This window comes from Sus scrofa, chromosome Y (assembly GCF_054392235.1).
Source record: "Sus scrofa isolate SSC_HxYL_T2T_F1_AM1 chromosome Y, Sscrofa_HxYL_maternal_Yorkshire_Landrace_v2.0, whole genome shotgun sequence".
NCBI lineage: Eukaryota > Metazoa > Chordata > Mammalia > Artiodactyla > Suidae > Sus > Sus scrofa.
Window position 1 is genome coordinate 19634341 of NC_139402.1, and position 12384 is coordinate 19646724.

Below are 12384 nucleotides of genomic sequence, written 5' to 3' on the forward strand. Positions count from 1 at the left end.
AAAAAAATCAGCTGGTACCCTTATGGGGTTCCTTTTTTATGTTATTTGTTGCTTTTCCCTTGTGGCTTTTAATGTTTTTTCTTTGTATTTAATTTTTGTCAGTTTGATAAGTCTGTGTCCTGCTGTGTTTTCCCCTGGGAATATCATTATGTGATTTTCTGTGCCTCCTTAACTTGAGTCTCCTCAAATATTAAGGAAATTTTTGGCTATCACCTCTTTAAATATTTTTCTGACATTTTCTCTCTCCCTTTTCCTTCTGAAACCAGTATTATGCAGATGTTTATGTTTTAGTTATCCCAGGGGTCTGTTAGACACTCTTCAGTTTGTTGTTTGTTTTCTTTTTTCTTTATTCTTTTCTGTGGCAGTGATTTCCACCATGGGCTGTCTTCCACCTCATTTATCCATTCTTCTGCCTCAGCTTTCCTGCTATTTATTCCTTCGAGTATTCTTTTTTTTTCAGATACTGTGCTATTCATGTTACTTTTCTTGTTTTTAAATCCTCTCACTCTTCGTTAAAATTTTCTTTTAACTTATCTGTATTTCCATTCATGTTCCAATTATCTTGGATTATCTTTATTATCATTATTCTGAAGCTTTTTCCGGTAGATTACCTATCTTCATTTAATTGTTTTTGTGTGTTGGACTTTTTCTTTCTCATTTCATATTGTCCAACTTTCAATGTTTATTGTCACCTTTCCAGCAGGTGTATAGGACCAGCAGCTGCTGAGCAACCCTGAGTATCAGGAGTGGCTGCGTCTCATATTTACCCAGAGCACGTGATGGGAGCTGCAGTACCTTTCCTGACCTAGGTGGCTGCTGGGGATGGGCTCTCTGAGGAAGGTTTTTCAGTTCATGGGGTTACATTTGTAACAGGAGGGCAGCAGTGGCTCATGTGGCCTCTCCTGCTACCAGGTATCTCTAGGGACAATTTCCTGTGGCTGGCAATGTCAGCACCTGCTCCTGCAGTCTCTCCCTTTTCTGGGGAGGCTCTCAGGACTACTCTCTGTAGATGTGAGGGCTGTCACCATTCTGCAGGCACTTCCTTTGTTTGGCCACTCTAGCGAGCACAATTTCTAGCCCCAAGAATGGGGGCTGCTCCCTAACTGTTGCTAAAAACCTCTCTCTGTAACTGTGGAATGTGTGTCTTTCCCAAGTTTCCTCCTCCTGTCAGGCCACTGGTAGAAGTGCTCTTTTTAGCTGATTGGAGTGGAACATGAACCAATAGGCCTCTGGCAGCTCCTTTGAGCAGCCATGCAATGTGTGCTCCTCCATCAGCCACCTACTGCGACACTGGAAGGAGCTACTGAGCTTGTGCTATTAGTCTTTGTAGCCCTAGGGTGATGACTATTCCTCAGCTGTGGCTAGGCACCTGCTGCTCCAGATGTGACTCCTAGATCTGGAGCAGCTGGTCTCTTGCAACCTGGGAGTTCACACAGGGAATAAGACTGTAGTGGTGAATCCCTCAGTTTGCTTCCTGTACCCCCAGTGTGTGTGTCTGCACTCACTACATCTGTGAATGCAATCTCCCTAGACTCTAGTCCCTCCAGGCTGTTTCTGTGCAGCCAATCCCAACTTTCCCACATACCAAGCCCCAGCTTTCTGAGTCGGATCTCCAGAGCCAGAATGTCATTTCCTGACCACTGTTCATATCAGCCTGTTTGTCAAATGCAGGACAGTAGCATTGACTTCTTATAGAGGACTGTTTCTGTTTTAACTGCTTCACACCAATTGTTGTGTTACCCTACACTAGTAGAGTTCCTCCTCTGTCCTGGCTGTTCTCCTTGTCATTTGGGGCTGGTGTGTGTGTGTGGAGACTATCCAGGTTTCAGATTTTCTTTGTACCTAGCTCCCTCCTAAGGGTGCAGGTCCTGTCCCACTTCATTTCTTATTTTCTCTTTTTCTTTTGTCCTACCCTGTTTTGTGAAGATTTTCTTGTTTTATCCAAGTCCTGGCCTTGTTTTTGTCATTGTTCAGCAATTTTCTGTGAGAATAATTCCACATGTAGATGCAATCTCAATGTATTTGTGGGACTAGATGAGACTCACACCCTACAACTTTGTCACTTTCTCCTTTCCTCTAACCACATATTATGCATGTATTATGACAGACTCTTAGGTAATTTCATGACTTGTCTATTGTAAATAAAGCTGCAAAGGTGGTGCAGAAATCTTTTTGAGTTAGTGTTCTCATTTTCTTAGGATATATTCCCTAAAGTGAAATATCAGGATCCTATGTTGCATAATATTTTGAGGATCTTCCATAATGTGTTCCATAGAAGCTACAACAATTTACAAGCCCATCAAGCATGCACAAGTGTTCCTTTTTCTCCACCTACTCATCATCAGCATTTGCTCTTACTTTTTTTTTTTTTTTTTTTTTGGTCTTTTCATCTTATTGGGGCCACACCCGAGGCATATGGAGGTTCCCAGGCCAGGGGTCTAATTGGAGCTGTTGCCACCAGCCTACACCAGAGCCATAGCAGCAAAGGATCCAAGCCGCGTCTTCAATCTACACCACAGCTCATGGCAACACCAGATCCTTAACCCACTGAGCAAGGCCAGGGATCGAACCTGAAACCTCATGGTTCCTAGTTGGATTCGTTAACCACTACACCACGACGGCAACTCCCCTCTTGCCTTTTTATACTGACCATTCTAACAGGTGAGGTGATATCTCACTCTTAATTTACACTTTCCTAGTAACTAGTAATCTTGAGCATTTTTCATGTTATCACACACACACACACACACACACACACAAACACACACACACACACAGACTCTCTTAGGTCTTTCCCCATTTTTCATTTAGGGTGTTTTTGCTATTGAGTTCTTTATATTTTGGGATTAAAAACCCCTAATCAGACAAGTTATATGTTTTGCAAGCTTTTTCTTTTTTCCATTTCATTTGCTGTCTGTCACTTTACAAGTGTTGGGCTCATGGTGGTTATCTTACCATACAGAAGTTTTTAGTTTTATGTAGTCTGACTTGCTTTTTGTTGATTTTTTTGCTTGTGCTTTAAGTGTCATATCCAAAATGCTTACTACCAAGGTTCATGTAAAGTAGTTGCAGCTGCAGTTTTTCGTTTGAGGATTTCTACAGTGTCAGGTCTATACTTAGGTCTTTAATTAATTTTAAGTTATTTTTTGTAAGTAGTGTAAGATATTGGTCAAGTTTTATTCTTTACATGTCCATACCCAGTTATTCCAGCACCAGTTATTAGAGGGCCCATCTTTATGTACCAGGGGTTCTTGGCTCTCTTGTCAAATGTCTGTTAATCATAGATACTTGGGCTGATTTCTTCACCTTCAATTCTGTCCCATTAGCCCATTTTTGTTTCTATACCAGTACTGTGGTATAAGTTTTATGACCATGTATTTTCATAGAATAGCTTAAAATCTGAAAGTATGGTACCTCATTCTTTGTCCTAGTTTAAAGATTTCTTTGGGCTTTTAAGTCATTTGTCAGTCCATACGAACTTTAGAAGTACTTTTCTACTCCTGTAAAAATTGCCTGTTGAATTTTGAACAGGAATGCATTGAACCTAGAAACGGCTTTTGGTAATATTGGCATTTTTACAGATAATAATTCTTCTTAGCCATAACAAGAAGATACCTTTCCATCTGGCTTCACTGATTTTTTCTTTTCATTAATGTCTCCTAGTTGTCAACACAAGAGATTTCTCTCCTCCTTTGCTAAATTTCTGAAAGAAATTAGCAGTGTACACACATGATGTTTTGTATGTTAATTTTTACCGCTAAACTCTACAAAATTATGATTATCAGGTTTTTTTTTTTTTCTGGTTGAATCATTAAGATTTCTGTATGTAAACCCTTGTCCCTTGCAATTACTGTTTTACTCCTTGCTTCCAATTATGATATTTTTAATTTCTGTTTCTTGCCTGATTGCTATGGTCAGGACTTCCAACACTGCTGAATGGATGTGGTGAGAATGGGCATTTTTGACTTGTTTCTAATATTTGAGGATTTTCCAGCCTTTCACCATTGAATGATGCTAGATGTTCATTTGTCCTGTATGACATTTATTAGGCTGAGGTGTTTTTTTTTGTCTCTGATTTGTTGAGGCTTTTGTAAGAAATCATGAATTTTATCAAATGCCCTTTCTGTATCTATTAAATGATAAAACCTTTTCTCTTACCCTGTTAAAAATCTATCACATTGATTGAGTCATGTGGATACAAGGATCCACTTGATCATGGTAATGATCATTTCAAGGTGCTGGTGAATTTGATTTACTAGTTTGCTGAGAATTTTTGCATCTATATTCACCAGGGATACGCTCTATACTTTTCTATTAGCTTTCTTACTAGGCCAAGTCTGGCACTGTCAAATGAGTATGGGAGTATTCCTTCCTCTTCAAAGTTTTAGAAGATTTTCAGATACATTTAGTGGTAAATTTTCTTTAAATATTTGATAAAATTCCACCATCAAAGACATTTGATCCTGGACTTTTCTTCATTGGGAAAATTTTATTACTAATTTCATCTCTGTCTCTTCAGAGTTTCTGTTTCATCCTGATTCAGTCTAAGTGGTATGTTTCTAAGAATTATTCCATTTTTTCCTAAACTGTTCATTTTCTTAGTTTAAAGTTGTTCACAGTAGCCTATTGTGATCCTTTGTATTTCTATGATATAAATTATGTTTCATTTCCATGTATAATTTTGTTAATTTCAGTCCTCTTTTTTTTTCTTGGTCAGTCTAGCTAACAAATGATGTGTCAATTCGATTTACCTTTTCAAAGAAGAAACTCAGTTTGGTTTTTCTGCCGTGTTGCATTTTGTTTTAATCTTTATTATGTCCTTCCTTTTGCTGACTTTGGGCTCAATTTGTTTTTTTCCTAGTTCCTTAAGGCATAAAGATAGTTAATTCTATTTTTTCTTGCTTCTTAAGGCAATCCCCCCCCCAAAAAAAAACAAAAAACAAACAAACAAAAAGCATTATGGCATGTTTTACCAAGAACCTCCCAATTAGAACTGCTTTTGCTGCATCCCATAAGTTCTGGTATGTTGTTTTACAGTTCTGCTTGTCTCTAGAAACTTTAAAATTTTCCTTTTAATTTCATTTTTGAACCATTGGTCTTGGGGGCAGAGGATTGTTTAATTTCTATGTGTTCCTGGTTTGTCCAGTTTCCTCTTATTACAGATTTATACTATCATATCATTGTGCTATGTCTTAAAGAAGATCTTTGGTATTACCTTAGTCTTGTATTTGCAAAGAAGACTGTTTTGTTGCTTAACATATTGTCTCAAAAATGTGCCACGTGCTCTTCAGAAAAATGTGCACCCTGCTGCTCTTGGATAGAATGTTCTATATGTCTTAATAGACATGTCTCGAAAGAAGGTATACAATAAGTTAGGTACAGAAAATGAAGATATCATTTCAGGATATGCAAATGAAATTCATGAAATACCTCTTGATTTTCCCATATTTTTATTGTTGTCTTTTTGTTGTTGAGTTGTAAGAATGCTCTCATATATACTGCTTAGTATATCCTCTTGAGACATATGATTTAGAAATGTTTTCTCTCATTTTATAATTACCTTTTCATTTTCTAGAAAATATTCTTCAATGTAAAAAGTTTGTAATTGTTTATCGTTTCAATAGAGAAGCTGATTCTTGGATTTTCCACAACATTATTCTTGCTCTCTACTCTATTGTTAATGCCTTAACTGGATGAACCGGTACTTAACTAGATGCATCAGGTTGTTCAACAAAAATATAAGGTTTGCTTAAATGAACTTTTGCTTATCAACAACCAATTTAATGAAAAGACCCAGAAATTCCATATACAAAGTATCCTTTTCTAAGTCACCTAAGAATAGAGAAATTCATAGTCCTTGCAGTTTTTTAAAGCCTCGGGAGAAGTTACACTATAGACATTTTCCAGAACACCTATTTTAAAATAAAAATAAAAATAAATAAATAATGCTAACTAAACTCTGGCTGAATAAAATGACTTCTGCCAACCAATCAGGGGGTGGTCTCTTTCATATCCTTTTTATTTATACTGTGCAGTAATTACGTATGTTCCCAAGTCCTGAGAAATCCACCTCTTACAATTTTTTGAACCTGATTTATCGCTTAGCAAGTCCATTAAGTGTAAAGAATAAACAGAGACTATTAAATTACTTATTATTCATTTACTCAACCATAACAAGAGTAGATAATATAAGATTCACATTTATGAAAAATCTACAAAATGTCTTTGAAAAGCAAAATATGACTGCCACCTTAATGTATTTATCTTCAGAAAAACACGTGAGCTGTAAAAATAAAGCAGTGTATTTAGCACTACATCATTTATAGTTTGAAAGAGGTAGATATTTCTATAAACCTGAGAAATGAACTAACCAACTCAAATAAGGTAGTTTCATTAGTAAGTAAAAAATACTGGTCTTGTAATCACAAAATATCTTCCTACCCATCTGAAAATAAAATGGTAGGTTACCCTATATCCTCGTTTTTTTCTATATCATGGATATAGCCTGACACTATGGATTTTATAATTCTAGAAGATCCACAACATGGTGCAACAAGCACAGTTTAACTCATTACAACATTTAAACTTTCTCCTGGTGCACCAAAGTGTCTTGAAAACAGGGTTGAGAAACAAGGGTCAGATAATAACAATTAGCCAGAGAAAAAATTCTGAAGGAAAACCAACTTCATCCCAAACAGAATCCAGATATTTGAGTATCTATATCACTTAACACAATATCTACTATACCAGGTACACCCAAAAGGGTAACTAAATGCTGCCATCCAGTTCACTTTCGGCCCAAGATTTACTTTCTACATCAAACAAGAGCCACAAGAAGTGCAGTGGGTCACAGAACCACTTTCACAAATGTTAAGAGTTTAACTGCAGGAGGGTTCTGGTGAAATATGATCACAATTTTAAGGCAAATTCTTATTTCTGACATCTTTATTTCTCCTTGGAAGAGGGCCCACTATTTCATTTAGTAACTAAAAGAAATACTTATAAAAAAAGTTGTTGGGGTTTTGGTTGATTTTGCTAGTTCTGGCAGTGTAATCAGTCAAACTTCATGTATGTTCTTTTCCCTCCAATGTTTGGATTCTTGATCATCAAGGTCAGTGATAGAAGTGGAAGTTTATGAGGATCATATAATGTGGGCTCTCTTTTGTATTAGGTAATTCAATTTCCAAGTCATTTTAGATCATAAACACTACAGGGACATATAACGATTATTCAGCTTTTAGACACTGAACTAACAAAGGAAAGTAACAAAAATCAAATTTCAGAAATTTCCCCATTCCAAATGTAGAGATCTAAATACCACTTTTTAATATTCAAACATCAGTTCCAACCTGAAACTAAAGCAATACAAATAGCTTTAGTCATATAAATATTCAGCCTACTAGACCAATGACTTGTCTGCATATAATGCTTTCTTTACAAATGACATCTTCATATACATACATATACCATCGCAACTTTTGAGGGAGTCAAAACTTGGCAGTTATGTCAGTTTGTCAAGTGATGAAAATATTATCAAAAACTAATCTGAATCAAATATGCTGTGTTTTCTTTACTTTTTATTTAATTTTTTTTTTCTTTTTTTAGTCTTTTTGTCTTTTCTAGGGCCACTCCCTCAGCATATGGAGGTTCCCAGGCTAGGGGTCAAATCGGAGCTGTAGCCACCAGCCTACACCAGAGCCACAGCCACAGGATCGATCCAAGCTGTGTCTGCAACCTACACCAGCACTCACGGCAATGCTGAGCTTAACCCAGCTTAACCCAGTGAGCGATGCCAGGGATCAAACGTGCAACCTCATGGATTTGTTAACCACTGAACCATGAGGGGAACTCCTGCTGTGCTTTCTTTATATCCCATACTTAACTTGTCATTTAAATGAGCTACTAGACAAAACTAATCAGCTTTATATTTTCTCTTTTATAGTAAAGAACTACAGTTTAAATTTGTTTTGTTTTTACATGGAGGAGCCATTATGAGACCAAGTCTCAATTTAATTCTGCTAATCATATGCAAGAATAAGAAACAGAAACTGAGCAGACAAGCAGATACATTAAAATAACAAGGCAATGAACACATGCATTGCAATGAAGGAAAAATAAAGCAAGTGTAAAATACAGCCATGGAAAATGCATACAGTAAAACAACACAAGACTGCTAAGCAGCCCCCTGTACCATCTGGTCCAATAGCTAAGAAAATACAGATATGGTAGAAAAAGTATGAAAATTTTCATCACAAAAGGAACAGTAACTACTTCAGAAAAGTTATACACAAAATAGAGTTCTCAATATAGTGATCACACTTGAACTTAGTCAACTAAATTAATATCCACAAGAGATTATGTGGAAAGGGTATTCTGAGCTGCATTTTGGTCACTTGTTCCTTTAGACTCAGCGTCCAGGTTGCCTCCTGGGGCTCTTTTAGATGGGGCGGTCAATGCTTTCTGAGCCTCAAAAGCAGTGCAGGGCTGTATCACAGGTGTTGTCAAATCTAAATCTGCTGCTTTTACGGATACTTGCTCTTTCAAGACTTCCACCTTATCATTAAGCTCATTTCTTTCCACCTGAAGAGCTCTGCACAGCTTCTCTAACCGTTCCAGTTTTATCTGAAAGGCCTTGTACTCTTTATCACAAATAGTTTTCTGAGGAAAAAAAAAAGGCAAAATTTATGGAAACTTTCTGTAAATAAATTCAAGTTAGATTACTGTATCTGTAACTAACTGGAGCAAATCTGTAAACCACTTTTTAATCATTACTATATTTAAATGTATTTAAAATATTTACAGTTATTCCAGAACAATGCAAGAATTAAGTTGTCTTTTCATACTTTTTAGGGCAAGCAAAGTTCTTTTCTTAGCTTTGTATTAAGTTGACTTAGTAAAGTATTACGGAAATTTAGGATCTTAATTTGACATATTAAGAGACTATATTAAAATTTTTATTTCTATATGTTTTTCTTTCCTTCCACCATTTTTGAGTGCTAAAACTTTCTCCTGTGAAATATTATAAACCATTCTTTATCAAGTAAAGTAAGAAATTTAGTCATCGCAAATGGAATACATTTCAGATTTATTTACAGCAAAACAGACAAATAGTACCACACTTAACTGTGGGAAATAATAAGTCGAGATAGAAAAGCAGCAGTTATAAGGATGTGATCTCTCCAAAATAAGTAAATATTAATAAACAAACAAACAAACAAACAGCTGTGTTCCCCCCACCTAAAAAGCAGGGTTCTCATGTTCCAGCTTTCCAACCAGCACATCAGCATTACCTAAATACTTATCAGAAAAAAAAATTCTTGGGCCACACCCCAGGTCTAATTAATCAAAACTGCAAGAGAGGAGCACATAACCAGGTTTAACAAATGTTAATAAAGAAAAGCTGAAGTTTACCATAGAAAAAAGCAAAACTTAGACATTTCACAGCGATCTACAACACAAACCTGAGCCAACCAAATAAGGAAAAAAGTTTAAACACCTCTCTGAGGACAATCTAAAAGCCTCAGTTACTAACCAAACCCCCACAAGTTGTAGCCTGCCTTAATACTGAAGTAAATGAGCACTGCTATTCAGTCTTATAAAACCTCACCTCTTCAGCCATTTGAAGAAGTATTTTATTATTATTTTCCCATTTGGTACGCCATACTGTCACTTCTTTTTCCAGTTTTTTAGTTTTCCTTGTCATCTGTTAACCAAAATAGTCACAAATTTAAATTCTAAATTGCCTGACTCACCACAAAAACATTTTATAATATTCTTCCCCTCTGTTAACACTACACTTGCCTCCAGCATCTCATAGCTTTATTATGTTTTTATAAAAGTGACTATGCCAGGCTGCTGCTAGCAGAGCTAACAGAAGCCCCTGTGGTAGAGCAGTAAGAGTGAAAGTTGAGAGATGCATATTATAAGAAAAACAAATTTGAGCTCCTCAGTTTCAGAAAAACTGGCAGCACATGTAAACTTCAGTTACCACATTCTGAATTCTCTCAAGGCTGGAATACAATTCATCCCAAGTGGAGATAGCAAAAGAAGAGTTGTAGGGGAAAAAAAAAAAGAAGAAAAAGAAGGCCATGTTGTTCAGTTTTCTGTAGAGGTTGTTATAATACATTAATTAATCGTATCCTTGGAAGGATAGAGAGTATTAGCCCCAAACAGATTATCCCATGCTGCAAAATCCCAGTTTTCAGAAATTCAGAGTAAGATTCAGGTATGCTGGTCAATCAGCCTTGTTTCTAATACCACATTATTGTTGGTAGGCATGTCAGCTCTGTTGCACCGAGTCAGACACTGCTGAGGGAAACAAGGATAAGACAGAGCCAACGGCCTGTGCCACAGATAATTACCCCAAATACCACAACAAAGAGTGAGACAAGGCTGTGAGGCTGAGAGCAGTTCCATAGTGATCTTTACAGCTGCCAGCAGAGAGAAATGTGTTCCAAACCAGAAGACTCTACAGGAGGAAGCAATGTGAAGTCCCTCTCTTGAACTCCACAGGTACTGGAGTCCAACTAACATTTTCAGTGTGTACCTTGACTGCAGCCTAAACTGAGAGGACTGGCAGGCAGAACCAATCTGCTGCCCACTGAATTCTCCACATTACCGGGGCTTAAAAACCTGAGGCGGTAAACAGCGCACTTAACATGGCCAAGCACTGCTTGAAATACTTCTGTTACTTTCATTTTTAAAAAGAAAAGAAAAGAAAGACATAGGAAGGTTACATAATTTGTCCATGGTCTACAAAAATGATACAAGTTTAAATTTGACAACTACTGTGAATGTAAGATTTTAAAATATTCAGATTATAACTACAATGACTACTATCTATCAAATACTTATTACAAAATACCAAGGCCTACAATTACTATTGTCCATTGACCAGGTTTTAAAAAAAATTTCCCAATTTTAAAGTGGACATGCCAAGCTAAATAGCTTTCCCCAGGGAATATACACATAGGAAGGAACAAATCTCAGTTCCAGGTCCCATGTTCCAAACCAAGGTGCTCCCTTATTTTTGGGAAAGAGGCAGATAATCATACACTTTAAAATTGCCCTTGACCCATATTCTGAACTGGAATGATCCAAAACATTTCCATGCCAAATTTTAACTACTAAATTTTATAATGATGTTTCTCTGTATTGTATGCATAAAGACCAAATTTAAAAGACTGAAAACATTCTGGGCAAGACCAAGGTCCCTCACAATTAATAAGTTTCAACCAAAATACATTATTGCTTTCCTTGGCCTAGAGTTTTAATAATTTACAAACATTTGGTGAAAGTACTGGGAGTGATCATCTGAAGTGATACTTTTTTAAAGAAATCTACTTTAAGATTTAAGATTAAGAAGTCTACTTCTATTTGACTTTAGTACAAAAATTTTCTTTTGACAATAGTAGACTTCTGAGAGTATCAAGATCATTAGCAACTTCTGGTGATTTCAGAGCAAAATTCAATAATAGTGTGCTCAGACCAATGTAAACTACATCCAAATAATAATTATGTTTTCAACAACCTTTTGTAAATTTACTAGTGACATTCTACTAGAAATTTGTAAATACCTTTTCCATTTCCTGTCTGAAGGTTGTAAAAAGTTCATTGCTTTTTGCCATGGTGGTCTGGAATTCTTCAAATTTATCCATATAAAGAGAAAGCTATAGAAAAAAGTACCAAATACTGAGTTCCAAGCAAGGAATATAAAATGGCAAGGACTATTCAAATAACATGATATGGCTAAACATCAGTTATTAGTTTTAAACAAAAAATAACGGCAAATGCATATTAAATTTCTGAGTAACAGAAATGTTGAAAATTCTTGTAACCCACGAAATGCATTGAGGCTTATGACCTCTTTATATATGAAAAACTGTCCTTGGAAAAAGATTATTCTTTTAGAGTACTACCTGCATGCTTACTAGCTTGATGTCAAAGTCTATGTCCTTCCTTAACCTAGACAGGAAAATAAAAGCCAGAGAATAGTTCATCTGAAGGAAAAATAATATAGTGGGAGGTAAGAAAAAGAACATTTAAAGGAGACAGAAATACCACTTTTTATTTGAACTCCTACCCTCAAGACTTTTCAGTCTAGTTGGGAAAATAACGGTGACAAGCCCCAAAAGAACAAAGAATGCTGTCACCTCTTCCTCCCCAAACAACACAAGTTTGGTTGGGGAGGAGGGCACTGGAAGAACACAGCAGCATCCACAACAGAAAGCTTCATATAGGTGAGCCCTCAGAGAGGCCTCAAGGATCAGACAGAATTATTTCATTTCAACAAGAAGAGAACTCTTTAGAAACCATATGAGGAAATAGACGCCCAGAAGAATAAAGTGTTTTGCCAAAGAAAGGTAGGAAAGAATGAAAGACAGA

General features: G+C 36.3%; 1 protein-coding gene across 8 annotated transcripts in view; it reads right to left on the reverse strand.

The window, feature by feature from the left end:
- Positions 1-5996: 5996 nt before the first annotated feature.
- LOC110257894 (gamma-taxilin) overlaps positions 5997-12384 on the reverse strand; it is a 45623-nt gene continuing 39235 nt past the window's right edge. For 3 of the 8 annotated variants that reach the window (XM_021080891.2, XM_021080892.2, XM_021080893.2), the window contains exons 8-10: positions 11577-11669; positions 9608-9703; positions 5997-8658 (exon numbers count right to left, since the gene is read on the reverse strand). In XM_021080891.2, the coding sequence (XP_020936550.1) occupies positions 8356-8658; positions 9608-9703; positions 11577-11669 (492 nt within the window). In that variant the 3' untranslated portion in view covers positions 5997-8355. The remainder of the gene's footprint in view (positions 8659-9607; positions 9704-11576; positions 11670-12384) is intronic. The other 5 variants (XR_014836231.1, XR_014836232.1, XR_014836233.1 and 2 more) reach the window with 4 other exon arrangements.